The 11,995-nt window shown below is 36.9% G+C and overlaps 1 protein-coding gene across 1 annotated transcript; it reads left to right on the top strand.

The window, feature by feature from the left end:
* The first annotated feature begins 9,080 nt into the window (after positions 1–9,080).
* LOC103712533 (patatin-like protein 2) lies at positions 9,081–11,773 on the top strand. Its single transcript, XM_008799084.2, has 7 exons — positions 9,081–9,218; positions 9,378–9,559; positions 9,656–9,842; positions 10,714–10,875; positions 10,961–11,263; positions 11,424–11,602; positions 11,695–11,773. The coding sequence occupies exons 1-7, from the start codon at positions 9,081–9,083 to the stop codon at positions 11,771–11,773; spliced, it is 1,230 nt and encodes a 409-aa protein (XP_008797306.2).
* The last annotated feature ends 222 nt before the right edge of the window (positions 11,774–11,995 follow it).

Below are 11,995 nucleotides of genomic sequence, written 5' to 3' on the forward strand. Positions count from 1 at the left end.
ATCAGTTGGAATGCTATACTTGTGGCTAGTGTCTTGGAATACGGGGAACTAGTGATCTAGTTACAAAGCCTAGCCTGAGATAACTACACCTAGTGTACCGCAAATGCGGAGGGAGATGGAGATCCATCTCCATCCCAATCGCAACTGATTCATGGTTGAATGGCTGAACCTGTGACCCACCTGTCGAAACCGTTTTGGACGACTGAAGCTGTGAATCATTGTAATAACACAAAAGCGTATGCTCTACTTAAAAAAATTGTTTTCCAGTCATCTCCATATAATGCAAATACTCAGGAGTCATCTCCATAATAGTATTTCATTCAGTACCCCTCCCCTCCTCTCTCATACATACACTTCTCGTTACATCCCTCCAAGTAACAGAGATAAAGAAGCACATCATATTAATTTCCAAGAATACATGTCAAACGTACTCCAGATAAATTGATTACTAATATCACAACCATTCATGGAATGTTTCATTCGCTTGGATGAAATGCGCGTAGTGATGCTCGTGCCAAATATTAGCTTAGCTAGCGGCAGGTTTATTAATACCGAAATGGAATGCTTGGAGTTAGGCCATATTGAGACATGATATTAAAGCAGTGAAGACTTCTAAAGAATTTGGATGATTTATTTTCTATTCAAAATTTCATCTCTATATCTTTTATCAGTCTGGTTCCCAGAGGTTTCTCGTATGTATTTCCTTTGGCATTGCAAATTATATTAGATTAGGTTCAAAAAGGGTGAGCTAAAATGATAATTGGGTGGGTATGAGTCGAGAATTCTTAGCCTGATGTTAGGTCAGTTCAGGTATCAGTCAAAGGTTTTGTAGGGTGTTATCCCTACCTAACAAGCCAACTCAATTCATTGCTAACCCCATATCTCACCAAGCAGTGCTCCCCTCAGATCTCCTTTCCTTTCCATAGAATGTTGATAATGGGAGAGGAGACATGATAATACTATGGACCAAGAGTACATCTACCTCCAACAAATATTAACTTGCACCTCATCTCTCTTCTCCAGTCATGAAAGTTATGAGAATGGTTTTTTACAATATAGGAGGGATTCAAGCTTTGTCGGATGACAAAAGCCTCCTCATCTCCACAGGTGATATCTTCTTCCTCTCCCGATCCTCATCATGGGTAGGAAATTCTCCACATTTTCTTCAAGCATTCCTCCAAGATGTGGCAACCTTTCTATTTGGAAATTTTGAGGCTATATGTCCAATGTCTTGGCATTTGTAGCCTCACCTATGGTCGGAGTTGGAAGACATAAAAAGGTTAGAAGGAGTTGCACCATCATGCTTAGGAGACTAGCTTCAAACATCAGAAGATTGAGAACCACTCCCTCAATTGGGAGTGTTCTCTATGTTACTTCTTTTCTTCAAATTGTCTCTTCGCTTTGACTGCAAGCTTGTAAATAGCATGATAAGTCCAATGAACTCGTCGGAGATCCGCTTGTCGGAGCCTACCAGGGTAACGAGCCATGTTTTGCTCCTCCAATTCAAAAATACCACACCAAATCACGAGATGATTAACATCCTCTGTGCTCCTCCACCGAGTTACGTTCTTGTGCAAAGCAAGAATCCTTAAGGTTTGGATCTTGTAATAGTTCTTTAGCAGTAAAAATTTCTCTTTGAGTACTGCTTTTTATTTCTCGCAAGATCCGGCTCTAGGCTTGCCTTCATGCAACTGCCGAATTTTGAGGTGCTCCGACCAAATAAAAGCGTGCTCTCTCAAATTTTTGGCTATAAGCTTCACTTTGCAGTGGTCTGGCACATCTTTGTATTCAAAGACTTGCTCCATGTTGTGAAGCCAATCTACGAATTCATCCAGTAGGATACTTCCTTCAAATTTCAAGATATCAACTTTAATGCCATAGTCTGATTAGAATCTATGGTCCCTCCAAGGATGACAATGGAGAGAAGTCTCCTCACTCGATGCTCGATGGCGAGTATGATGTAAAGCAAGTAAGTTCCTCTTCTTTGTTGCTTGGGGTATCATGCTCCGAGACATGATGAGATTCACCATGTCTTAGACCATCGTTTCGAGCAAGTTGCTCTTCTAGAAGTTGCACGTCTCTGCAAGTCTTTAATCATGACATTCCATATGTCACGTTCATGAATCAGAGTGCTAATCTTCATTTGATCCATGATTACATTCCACCATCAAGAACTAATGCTCCGATACCAACTCGATATTGGGATGGAATGAATGAGATAGGCGAACGTAACACAAGTACAATTGGACAAACACACACTTCTTTATGGAATCCTCCATGAAAGGGATAAGCACAAAACAAGAACTCCTTACATATTTATAGGACATGACCCTATAAAATATTAACGATGGATAACTTCCAAAATATTCATAATAACGATCACTAGCTGGCCATTCAAAATTTATTAGGGATACTTCATAAGTGCCCAGAAGTCCTATTAATGATGTCCCAAGATTCCAAGGGACACTTTCACGAATACCCATAGGCCCAACTATCCATTAATGTATATTAATAATAAAAAAAAATGAGAATGAATTTCTCTTGGAGGTTCCTTCTTGAGCCTAGTCCATGGATACTCTAGTTTCACTTGGAAATGCAATTCCCTATTCATTGGAGGTAGATATACACTTCTTTATGGTATTATCATCTCTCTCATCTCATTATTAACTTTCTGTGAAAAGAAAAGGACAAGACATGAGGAGAGCATTGCATGGTGAGATACAGGATGGCAAGAGGTTGGGGTGGGTCAGTTCAAGTAAGGGCAACTTACAAAATCTTGTTCGATACTTGATTTGTTATTTTAGGTTACTCATTTTGATCTTAACCTAATCTATTTTGCAAGACTCAACCCCCAAAAAACCTAACCTAATCTACCAAATCTAATATTTTATAATTTTTATTGGCTAATTTTTAACATGATTTAAATAACTAGTAGTAAGATAAAGACCAACCGCTCAAAATTTTTATGCAAGATCATAACATCTAGACCTAAATCATTTCAACCTAAATAAAACTCTAACCTCATGACCTAGGCATAAGAAAACTTTGATCTACGCCCAACACATTTAAAGTTTGAGTCAGAAAATATGACCCATACCTAACCCTAACTAAAACCTTCACCCAAATATGATCCAATAGGGTCTGGTTTGGTTAGGTTTTCAAGTCAAGCTAATTTTTGTCACATCTATATCTATAGAGAGAAGAAGAAAAGAGGTCACGATATTAAGAATCACATACGTTTCAACTAAGTAATGCCAAGGAAGTGGTGGTGGAAACTGATACTAGGAGGGATCATTCTTAGAGCTAATTAATTATAGGTAATTACTGGAAGATGATAAATGTAAATGAGCTTTCTTCTTCTCCTAAAATCAATCTCTCACCCTTTTAGAGAGGGGTCCTTACGGTCCACCCTATCCTTTTGAAGGGCATAAAAATTTTAGTTTGAGATGTACTTGTTTTTGGAAAGATGTGTTCTTATAGGACTCCTTTGAGACACACGTTCCTTTGCCTTTTCACATTATCTGAAGCCTAATAGATGATTTAGGGACTAAGTAAAAATAGTGGATTAGCAACAAAGCTAGGTCCCATGACTTGGCTTGTACTTAATGAAGAAGCTGATTCAGAATATTTTGGAGTAGTGCAACTTGCTGAACAATCTATATTATCTGAGTACCACACTAGCATCTAGTTCGCAAAATCCATATCAAATACATATATGAATAGGAGTCGTTTACCAAACTGATTTGCTCGTCTCTTTTGCAATCAAGGATATGGTTGTACGAGCCTATAGAGCAGATCTTATTCAAGTAAGGACGTACAACCATATCTTTGATTGCAAAGGAGACGAGCAACTCAATCTGATGGATAACACAATCTCAGGACCACCCCACTTATTATTTTTAAATTTATAGCTTTTAAAATTGGTATAGATTGAATTAATCCTATAATGAGTTTGATCTATTATAGTAATATTAGAGTTCCTTTGTTCTTCTTAGATATTGATCAAGAATATATATATTACGATAATATTACATAATGCCATATTTCTAAATCTTTAAGCTAACTAGAACTATAGGTTCCAAAACATGTTAATAAAGATCCTAACAAATAATATATTTTAGCATTTTCTATTAGTATTATATAATATATAAGTTAAAATATTTTTTCCAAATTCAATATTGTCTTTTCCTCTAGTTGAGTCAGACACTTAAACGTCATGTGTTAAAATTTGATTCTTACATCCATTATTATGAAACACTAAGGACATTGTGCGGTTAATATTGAATCCGGATGGATAGACATGGAGGCAGGTAAGGAATGGATTGTGTTTTATTCAACAATGCTATCACTTTCTCCTACAATGTGGCAACATGCACCATATACATTTTCTTTCTTGAAGTCAAAAGTACAAGAGAAGGTTTGTACCAAAGAAAAGCACAAGGAAAGATAGAAATTTTCATTTGGCTAAATTTATAAAATAAAATCCTAACTAAAGAAAATCTATGGGAGAGTGGCAAGCATGTGCTTAATGGTTGTTCTCACTACGAATGTAGTGTGGAGGCCACAACTAATACGTTACTTGAGACTTTTTCAAGAATGTAAAAATTTATTTGCTACACACCATGAGAATTAGGTATTATATAGATCCGTCTTTCAATTGTGAACTTTCTGGTAAAACAATGGGTTAGAAAAGTATTTGAGAAAAGTTTGGCACTTCATTTGTGCCATTACGTACTAGTGCATCTAGCTAGAATGAAACCCTAGAGTTTTCTTTCTACTATTAGCCATCAATTTTGAAATAATATACGGAAGCCTTTGTTATATATCACGAGAATTAGGTATTTACAGAGATTAGTCGTCTTTTAATTGTACACTTCCTAGTAAAAGCAACGTGTTAGAAAAATGATTGATAAAAGGTTGGGATTTTATTTGTGCTATTACATGCTGGCTTCTGGCTAGAATGAAACTCTAGAGTTTGCTTTCAAATAATAATTTGCTACCTAGCGGTTTTCAAAGAATATATGGAAGCATTTGTTACATGCTAGGAGAATTTGGTATTTGCATAGATCCATCTTTGAATCGCGAACCTCCTAGTAAAAGCGATATGTTAGAAAAATAATTGTGGAAAGGTTGGGACTTTATTTGTGCTATTACATGCTGGTGCATGGGGCTAGAATGAAACTCTAGAGTTTTCTTTCAACTAATAATTTGCTACCTAGCAGTTTTCAAAGAATACATGGAAGCACTTGTTACACGCTATGAGAATTAGGTATTTACGTCGATCCGTCTTTGAATCGTGAACCTCCTAGTAGAAGCAATGTGATAGAAAAATTGTGGAGGAAATTTTGGGACTTTATTAGCATTGTTACGTGCTGGTGCATCTAGCTTGAATGTAACATTAGACTTTTCTTTCTAGAGAAAAAAAAGACTCCAAATTAATGCTTTAAGCCTTTATCCGAGTGTACGATGGCAAGAAGCATTCACACTCCTCTTTAAGCCTAGTATATCCAGTTGCTGTAAGAGAGGGGAACTAGCATGCTGATTAACCCTCCCCCTCTCTTGTTTTTGTTTTGTTTTTTAGGCCTTCCTCTCCTCTTCCTTCTCCCTTTCTTTCTATCTTTCTCTCACTTTGTACTCTACCAATGGGGGAGTTCTAAGACTATTAATTTTCTTAATGGAAGCATATTAGACCTTTAGTTCCAACTTTTCCTCTTGGAAAAAAAGAAAACAAGAAATGAAGGTGAATTCATGCGCAAATCCAAATGCTAATCTGCTCAAAAGAATCCCTCTGAAGTGGTGCACAGTAGAAAACCAAGTCAATATTTGTACAATCTTCTCTTTGGCATTTTTTTTTATTCTATCACAAAAGAATGTCAGAGAGTATTGACACCATAATCAAGAAATTTAGAACCTGGAATGAACCTTCAAAATCGATACTGTTGTTAAAAGAGTCACCAATGCACATCATCAACATGAAAAATTTAAAATGTACAACTGAAGGAGCGGCTGTTCATAGACATACACCTACTGCGTCACCAAGAGAATTGGTCCAAGGACTCAACAAGTTCAGCTTCCTCAAATAAGATCAGATTACTGCTATCATTAACATGCGTGACATCTACTTCCTCAAAACATGAAACTATAATGCCGTGAAATCTACGATATCATGACGATCCTGATTAACCTTCACCAAAGCCAATGCATGACAAACAAATACATTCAGTATCTTAATTAATGCAAGGAAAACGTACCTCCAAGGGAACATGAAGATGAGCTATGTGCAGAACTCGAAGCAAGATATAGCACCAAACAAGAGCAACCTTCATCTGAGGGAAGAGGGAATTGATAAAAGGGCACCATCGTTTCCTGTGCAGGTGGGGGAATCAACTATCCACTGACTCCATCAATGCCTCAACACAGTGCCAACCTCTACCACTCACTACCCAGCCATCAATTAGTCTAGAATTAATTGTGTTCCAGGGGTTGGTTTAGGCTGTTGTCCAGGGGGAAGGTGTGGAAAAAACCTTGAACTAGCCTGTATTCACCAAGGACTTCATCAATAATGCCTTCAGCTATCACAGTTGCACTGTAACACAAACCATCCCAGTCCCAAAGCAACATCAGGCTGTGACGCTAGATCAATACTACTGATATCAATAGTGGAGAAATGAGCTTTAACAACTTGAGTACATGAGCTTGTAGGAAATAACCTTTATTTCATTACTTATTTTTTTGAAGGTAAAGCTGAGGATTTCACTTCTATCAATTCTTCGAAAATTAACTACATTTTCTAACCAACAGTTTATGCTGGAAGAATTCTTGTTGAGATGATGAGCAGTAGCGCATTATCAAAAGAGGGCCAAAGAGAAACACATGCTCTAGTATCATCTTGATAGGTTGGAATGAAAACAATAAGGAGCCAATCTTCTTTACTAGGGAAAGAAAATATTCATGCTGAAGCACCTTCTTTTGTCAAATACTAAGCTTATTTAGGAATTGGATTATATAAATGCAGCAAGAGACCAGATTTTTTTTAGTTTTGCCTGTCACCTAAGCGCATCAATGTCCATAGATCAGTGTTATCAGGAATCACCGACAAAATGAATTGTACCCAATAAGCAACACTAAGACATAGTCTCACAATTAACTTTGATCTTGCATGAAGCAGATCTGTTGAATATTTGAGTATACTCCAGAAGATTTCAGTTGAATTGTATTTGTTTAGTCACATATGAATATCCTTATTCCCCTTTGTATGAGTTGATAAGCTTTGTTTCTCTGTAGATATATTAGTATGATAGATAAGCTCTGTTTCTTCATAGATATTTAATTTTGTGCTTGCATGCATTTCAATATCTCGAGACAAAGTTTAAGTCAAAGACTCTCTTCTCTCAAAAGAACATTCCAAGATTGTCCATGAACTCTAAATGTCATCAAAGCACCACATCGAGGAATCTATGTTGAATAAAATACGCCAAGTACTACGAGATAGAAGAGTGTGAATCCGTAACATTTGAGGGATCATATATTGAATATGCTAAAATAAAAGAAGACAAATGCTATGATTATTGAAAAAGAACCACCCAACTTTTGAACTAATAGGAAGTTAGTCACAAGTTTATATTATTGATAAGAATGCAAAAGGGATGCTACTTACAAGTGGATCTTTGAACATGCAAAGCCTTTCTCAGAAGAAAGAAAAAGGGTATGAACATACGGAATTGATGATTGAAACCAATATAAATGCAACTGATATGTGCAATTTAATCATGTTATTAATAATATCTTTTTTTACCTGAGCATTAAATAATAGCTGATGTTAAGGTGGTGTTTCTGACCTAGCTTGTTGTATTCAGGGTTTACTGCATGATAATTTGGTGAAAGTCTTTCTGCACATACAACATAACTATAAACATTATACATAATAATATGAATTTAAAATATGACAGTAGAGATGCATCAGCTAATCACTGAAATGTAAAGGAAAAAGCTATGAATATGCTAACTTAGTTGAAAGATGGCAAGAGAACAGGTCTGCATAGGTGAAGGACGATATTTTCTATTGACATATGCCACTCTATTGTGCCTTCGTCTATAAATTTTCCATTGTTCATCAATAGCTTTGTGGTAACTACCATCAGAAGACATATCTATGAATTTGTTGGGCACAAACTAGCTGCTACGTTCTGTTTTGGGTTCTCTTTCTTTTGCCATGTACTTGTTAGTGAGTTTGAGAAAAATACTATGTAGATTACTTAAAATAATTATCATTTTAGGTTCTTTTTTTCTCTCAATACGATCTTTACATGGATTCTCTGATAGATCTACCAAACTAAAATATTTGTGCTGACAAAGTTCTCTCCTCTTTTTCCTGAAAAAGCAATAAGAATCAAGGCCAAATCTCCTGTTGTAACAATCCAATGTCAATTCACTTGTGATTGTTTCTTATTTTATGCACATAAATGGCATTGAAATGCATATTTATGTCGAATCATTTGCATTGCGATTCCCACGTGTTAATTGCTTCTTGTGTGCCCGACACGAAAACGATGTTCCACATTTGAATATTCATAACCAGTGTGCCACAAGAATACGTCGAGATCTGAAATCTAACTTGTCTATCTCATTACCCTCCTTTAAATGCTTTTCCTAGAATGCTAACTCGATCTTCCTTGGTCAACTTGTATATTAAGATCAGCAAATTCAAATTAGAGCCACACAAGCCACCTAACATCCAATGTAATGCTTTCTTCCTACAAGTCTCCGGTGATGTCTTGCACTTCACCATAATCAAAACCATTTTTTGGATGTCCATATGGTATGGTCGTAATGATAAATTGGCGGCAGCCATGACACACTTATGTGAAAATTCGTGGAATTCTTGAATAGGCCATAGAGACTGCAATTGATCATTTTCTTGGACCAGAATTCCAGAAGGATGCCTGATGAATTATTCATCTATAAAAGCTCATTCTGCATTGCAGAACTCCATCAGTACTGCATAATTGAAAGGATTTAGAAGCTCGGTTAGTTCTTATTGAGAATTTCCATCTTCATTCATACATACTAAGTAGTCTTGCATGGAAAAATCGAAATCAAACATCAGTCAGATACATGCCCCAACATATGGGAATCTAATAACCATTCTAAGCATTGATGGAGGAATTAGAGGAATTATTCCTGCTATTATCCTCAGCTCCTTGGAGTCAGAGCTTCAGGTATGATATATTTCGAGCTGAAATATAAGTACATATCTTGATTCTGTATTGGATATTTCAGCTTATGAGCACATTTAAATTAGATTATATGTTCTAGTACTGTTTCTGTTTCTTCCATACAACTCTAACTCATGAGGCCTTTTAATTTTACTTGTGCAGAAACTTGATGGCGAGGATGCAAGGATTGCAGACTATTTTGATGTGATTGCAGGAACGGACACTGGTGGTCTTGCGGCGGCAATGTTAGCTGCACCAGATGAAGATAACCGCCCTCTCTTCGCAGCAAAAGACATAAAATCCTTTTACCTAGTAGAAAGCCCCAAAATTTTTCCACAATATGGGTAACTAAAGGACCACTATTAGATATTTGCGCACAATCTTTTCTTTAGTAATTCATTGACATTCCTAATTAATGATTCCTAAATTTCTTATTTTAGAGGAATTTTGGCACCAATCATGAGGATGGCTAGAGCTCTATGGGAACCCAAGTACACTGGAAAATATCTTCATAAACTTATCAGGGAAAATCTAGGAAGTACACGATTGCACCAAACATTAACTAATGTGGTTATTCCAACTTTTGATATCAAGCGGCTCCACTCCACCATTTTCTCCAGCTATGAGGTGAGATCCTTCTTTAATCCTACTTATTTTGTTCTCTCTTTTCATGGACTACAATGCTTCTGCTTACAGCATAGAATTATCATGATCCAAGTAACCGAGGACAAAAGATCTTAAAATGATTAGGAGCTAGTAAGTGTAAACCACGGTTGAAGGGATCCATCGCCTTCCTTCCCTCCAAAAAAATAGTCGAAAGGATCCATGGTGGAAAGCAGATGAAATTTTGTGAAAGTTGACAACCATTTAAACTTTAAAGTTCATGCAGTAACATTTGTTCACCTGATGTAGAGGCCAAAAGAGAGTACCTACAGATACAATGTCAAACCAAGCCACAGTTGGTTCTGCATGTACAGGAAGCAGGCTTATTCGTTTAATGTAATAAGGATTTACTGCTAATAAAGGACTACCTGATCGTAAACTATATGGTATATCCTTTAGAACTTCGACGAATGCTGAATGGGCAAAAAACTCACACATACTGAGCTTTTCCTAGCAAATCAGATTCAGTCAGTGCTATGTAGAACATACTAATTACTCCTTTTATATTAACAATCATCACCACCTCTCTCTCTCTCTTTATACACATACACTTTGAAATCACATGAATTTTTGAGTATAAGCAGTTTAGAGATAGTAGATTATATCCGACATCATATCATCTATATTGACCGGGTCTGAGTGAAGATCCTCTTGGATAGAGCCAAGTCTAGCTATATATATATTATAGAAATACTTGAAGGGTAGTTGAGAATATTCATGGCTTCCTATTTGAAAAGCTAGCCCAACTAATAACATAATTGATAAGCCAATATCTCTTATCATTTTGGACATGAAGTCATCCATGAATCTTACGTATGGAGCTGAGATTTTTCAGGTGAAGCGTAAGAGCTCTCTGAATGCGCAGCTTTCTGACATCTGTATTGGTGCTACTGCAGCACCCACTTACCTCCCATCCCATTACTTTGAAACCAAGGATGCTGAAGGGAATGTGAGAGAGTTCCACCTCATCGATGGAGGCGTTGCTGCCAATAATCCAGTACGTACCCACCCAACCATAATAAAGAAGTTTGATAAAGATTCATGGATCGATGGTGCTAAGCTCTCTAATTGTGAACTTTCAGGCATTGATTGCAATAGGAGAAGTAACGAAGGAGGTGCATAAAGGGAACCCAGATTACTTCCCCTACAAACCTATGGACTACCGCAAACTTCTACTCATATCACTGGGGACTGGTTCGACAAAGGTTGAAGAAAGGTACAGCGCGAAACGGGCAAGCAAATGGGGAGTTCTGGGGTGGTTTCTTAGCAGCGGATCCACGCCTTTGGTGGATGTGTTCATGCAATCAAGTGCTAACATGGTTGACATCCACATTTCGGTGGTCTTTCAAGCTCTTCGCTCTGAATCAAATTATCTTCGGATTGAGGTACGCATTTAATCTTATATTATCAGATAACTACTCATTTCAACATGATGAACAAGTGATCAGAAAAGTATGAAAAATAACAAAAAACAAAAAAAAAAGGAAACTTATCGCTTGTTTTATTATAATTTAAGCCTTAATTTTTATTCTTGCGGAAACGCAGGATGATACATTGAGTGGGACTATATCTTCTGCTGATGTCTCCACGAAGGACAACTTAGAGGATCTCGTGAAGAGGGGTGAGCAGTTGTTGAAGAGGCCAGTCTCAAGGGTGAATTTGGAGACCGGTGTGTTTGAACCAGTTGGAAATGGAGAAGGAACAAATGAAGATGCTCTTAGAAGGTAGAAAGAACCATTTCAGTTTGTTGTTACTTTTGTTCGACCAAGATTTGTGACAAAAAGATCATTTAAACCCAATTGGTGCATATTTGCAGGTTTGCTAAACTACTCTCGGATGAAAGAAGACTTCGTGAGTCAAGATCCCCGCATGCGAGATCGCCCATAAAACATTAATGAACATCACTCGTTTACTGTAACTCTGATTAAATTTTCCCTTTTTTGACGGGAGAAAAGGCCCGCTGTTCATTGGATACAAGCAGTCTACGAATTCATGGTGGATGGAATTAGTTCATTCGGTACAAGAGATGGTAGTATTATGACATTGTAGGCAAATTTGCTGGGAGGAGAGTTCTGTAAATTAATATCCTTAAAAGGACCGTAGAATTCTTTCATTCC

This window comes from Phoenix dactylifera, chromosome 15 (assembly GCF_009389715.1).
Source record: "Phoenix dactylifera cultivar Barhee BC4 chromosome 15, palm_55x_up_171113_PBpolish2nd_filt_p, whole genome shotgun sequence".
Classification (NCBI taxonomy): domain Eukaryota; kingdom Viridiplantae; phylum Streptophyta; class Magnoliopsida; order Arecales; family Arecaceae; genus Phoenix; species Phoenix dactylifera.

Excerpts from the sequence above, each read along its gene's own strand:
- LOC103712533 (XM_008799084.2), top strand. The coding sequence starts at position 9,081 with ATGGAAAAATCGAAATCAAACATCAGTCAGATACATGCCCCAACATAT. Across the intron at positions 9,219-9,377 it reads CCTTGGAGTCAGAGCTTCAG|AAACTTGATGGCGAGGATGC; the intron begins GTATGATATATT and ends TTACTTGTGCAG. Across the intron at positions 10,876-10,960 it reads GCGTTGCTGCCAATAATCCA|GCATTGATTGCAATAGGAGA; the intron begins GTACGTACCCAC and ends GTGAACTTTCAG.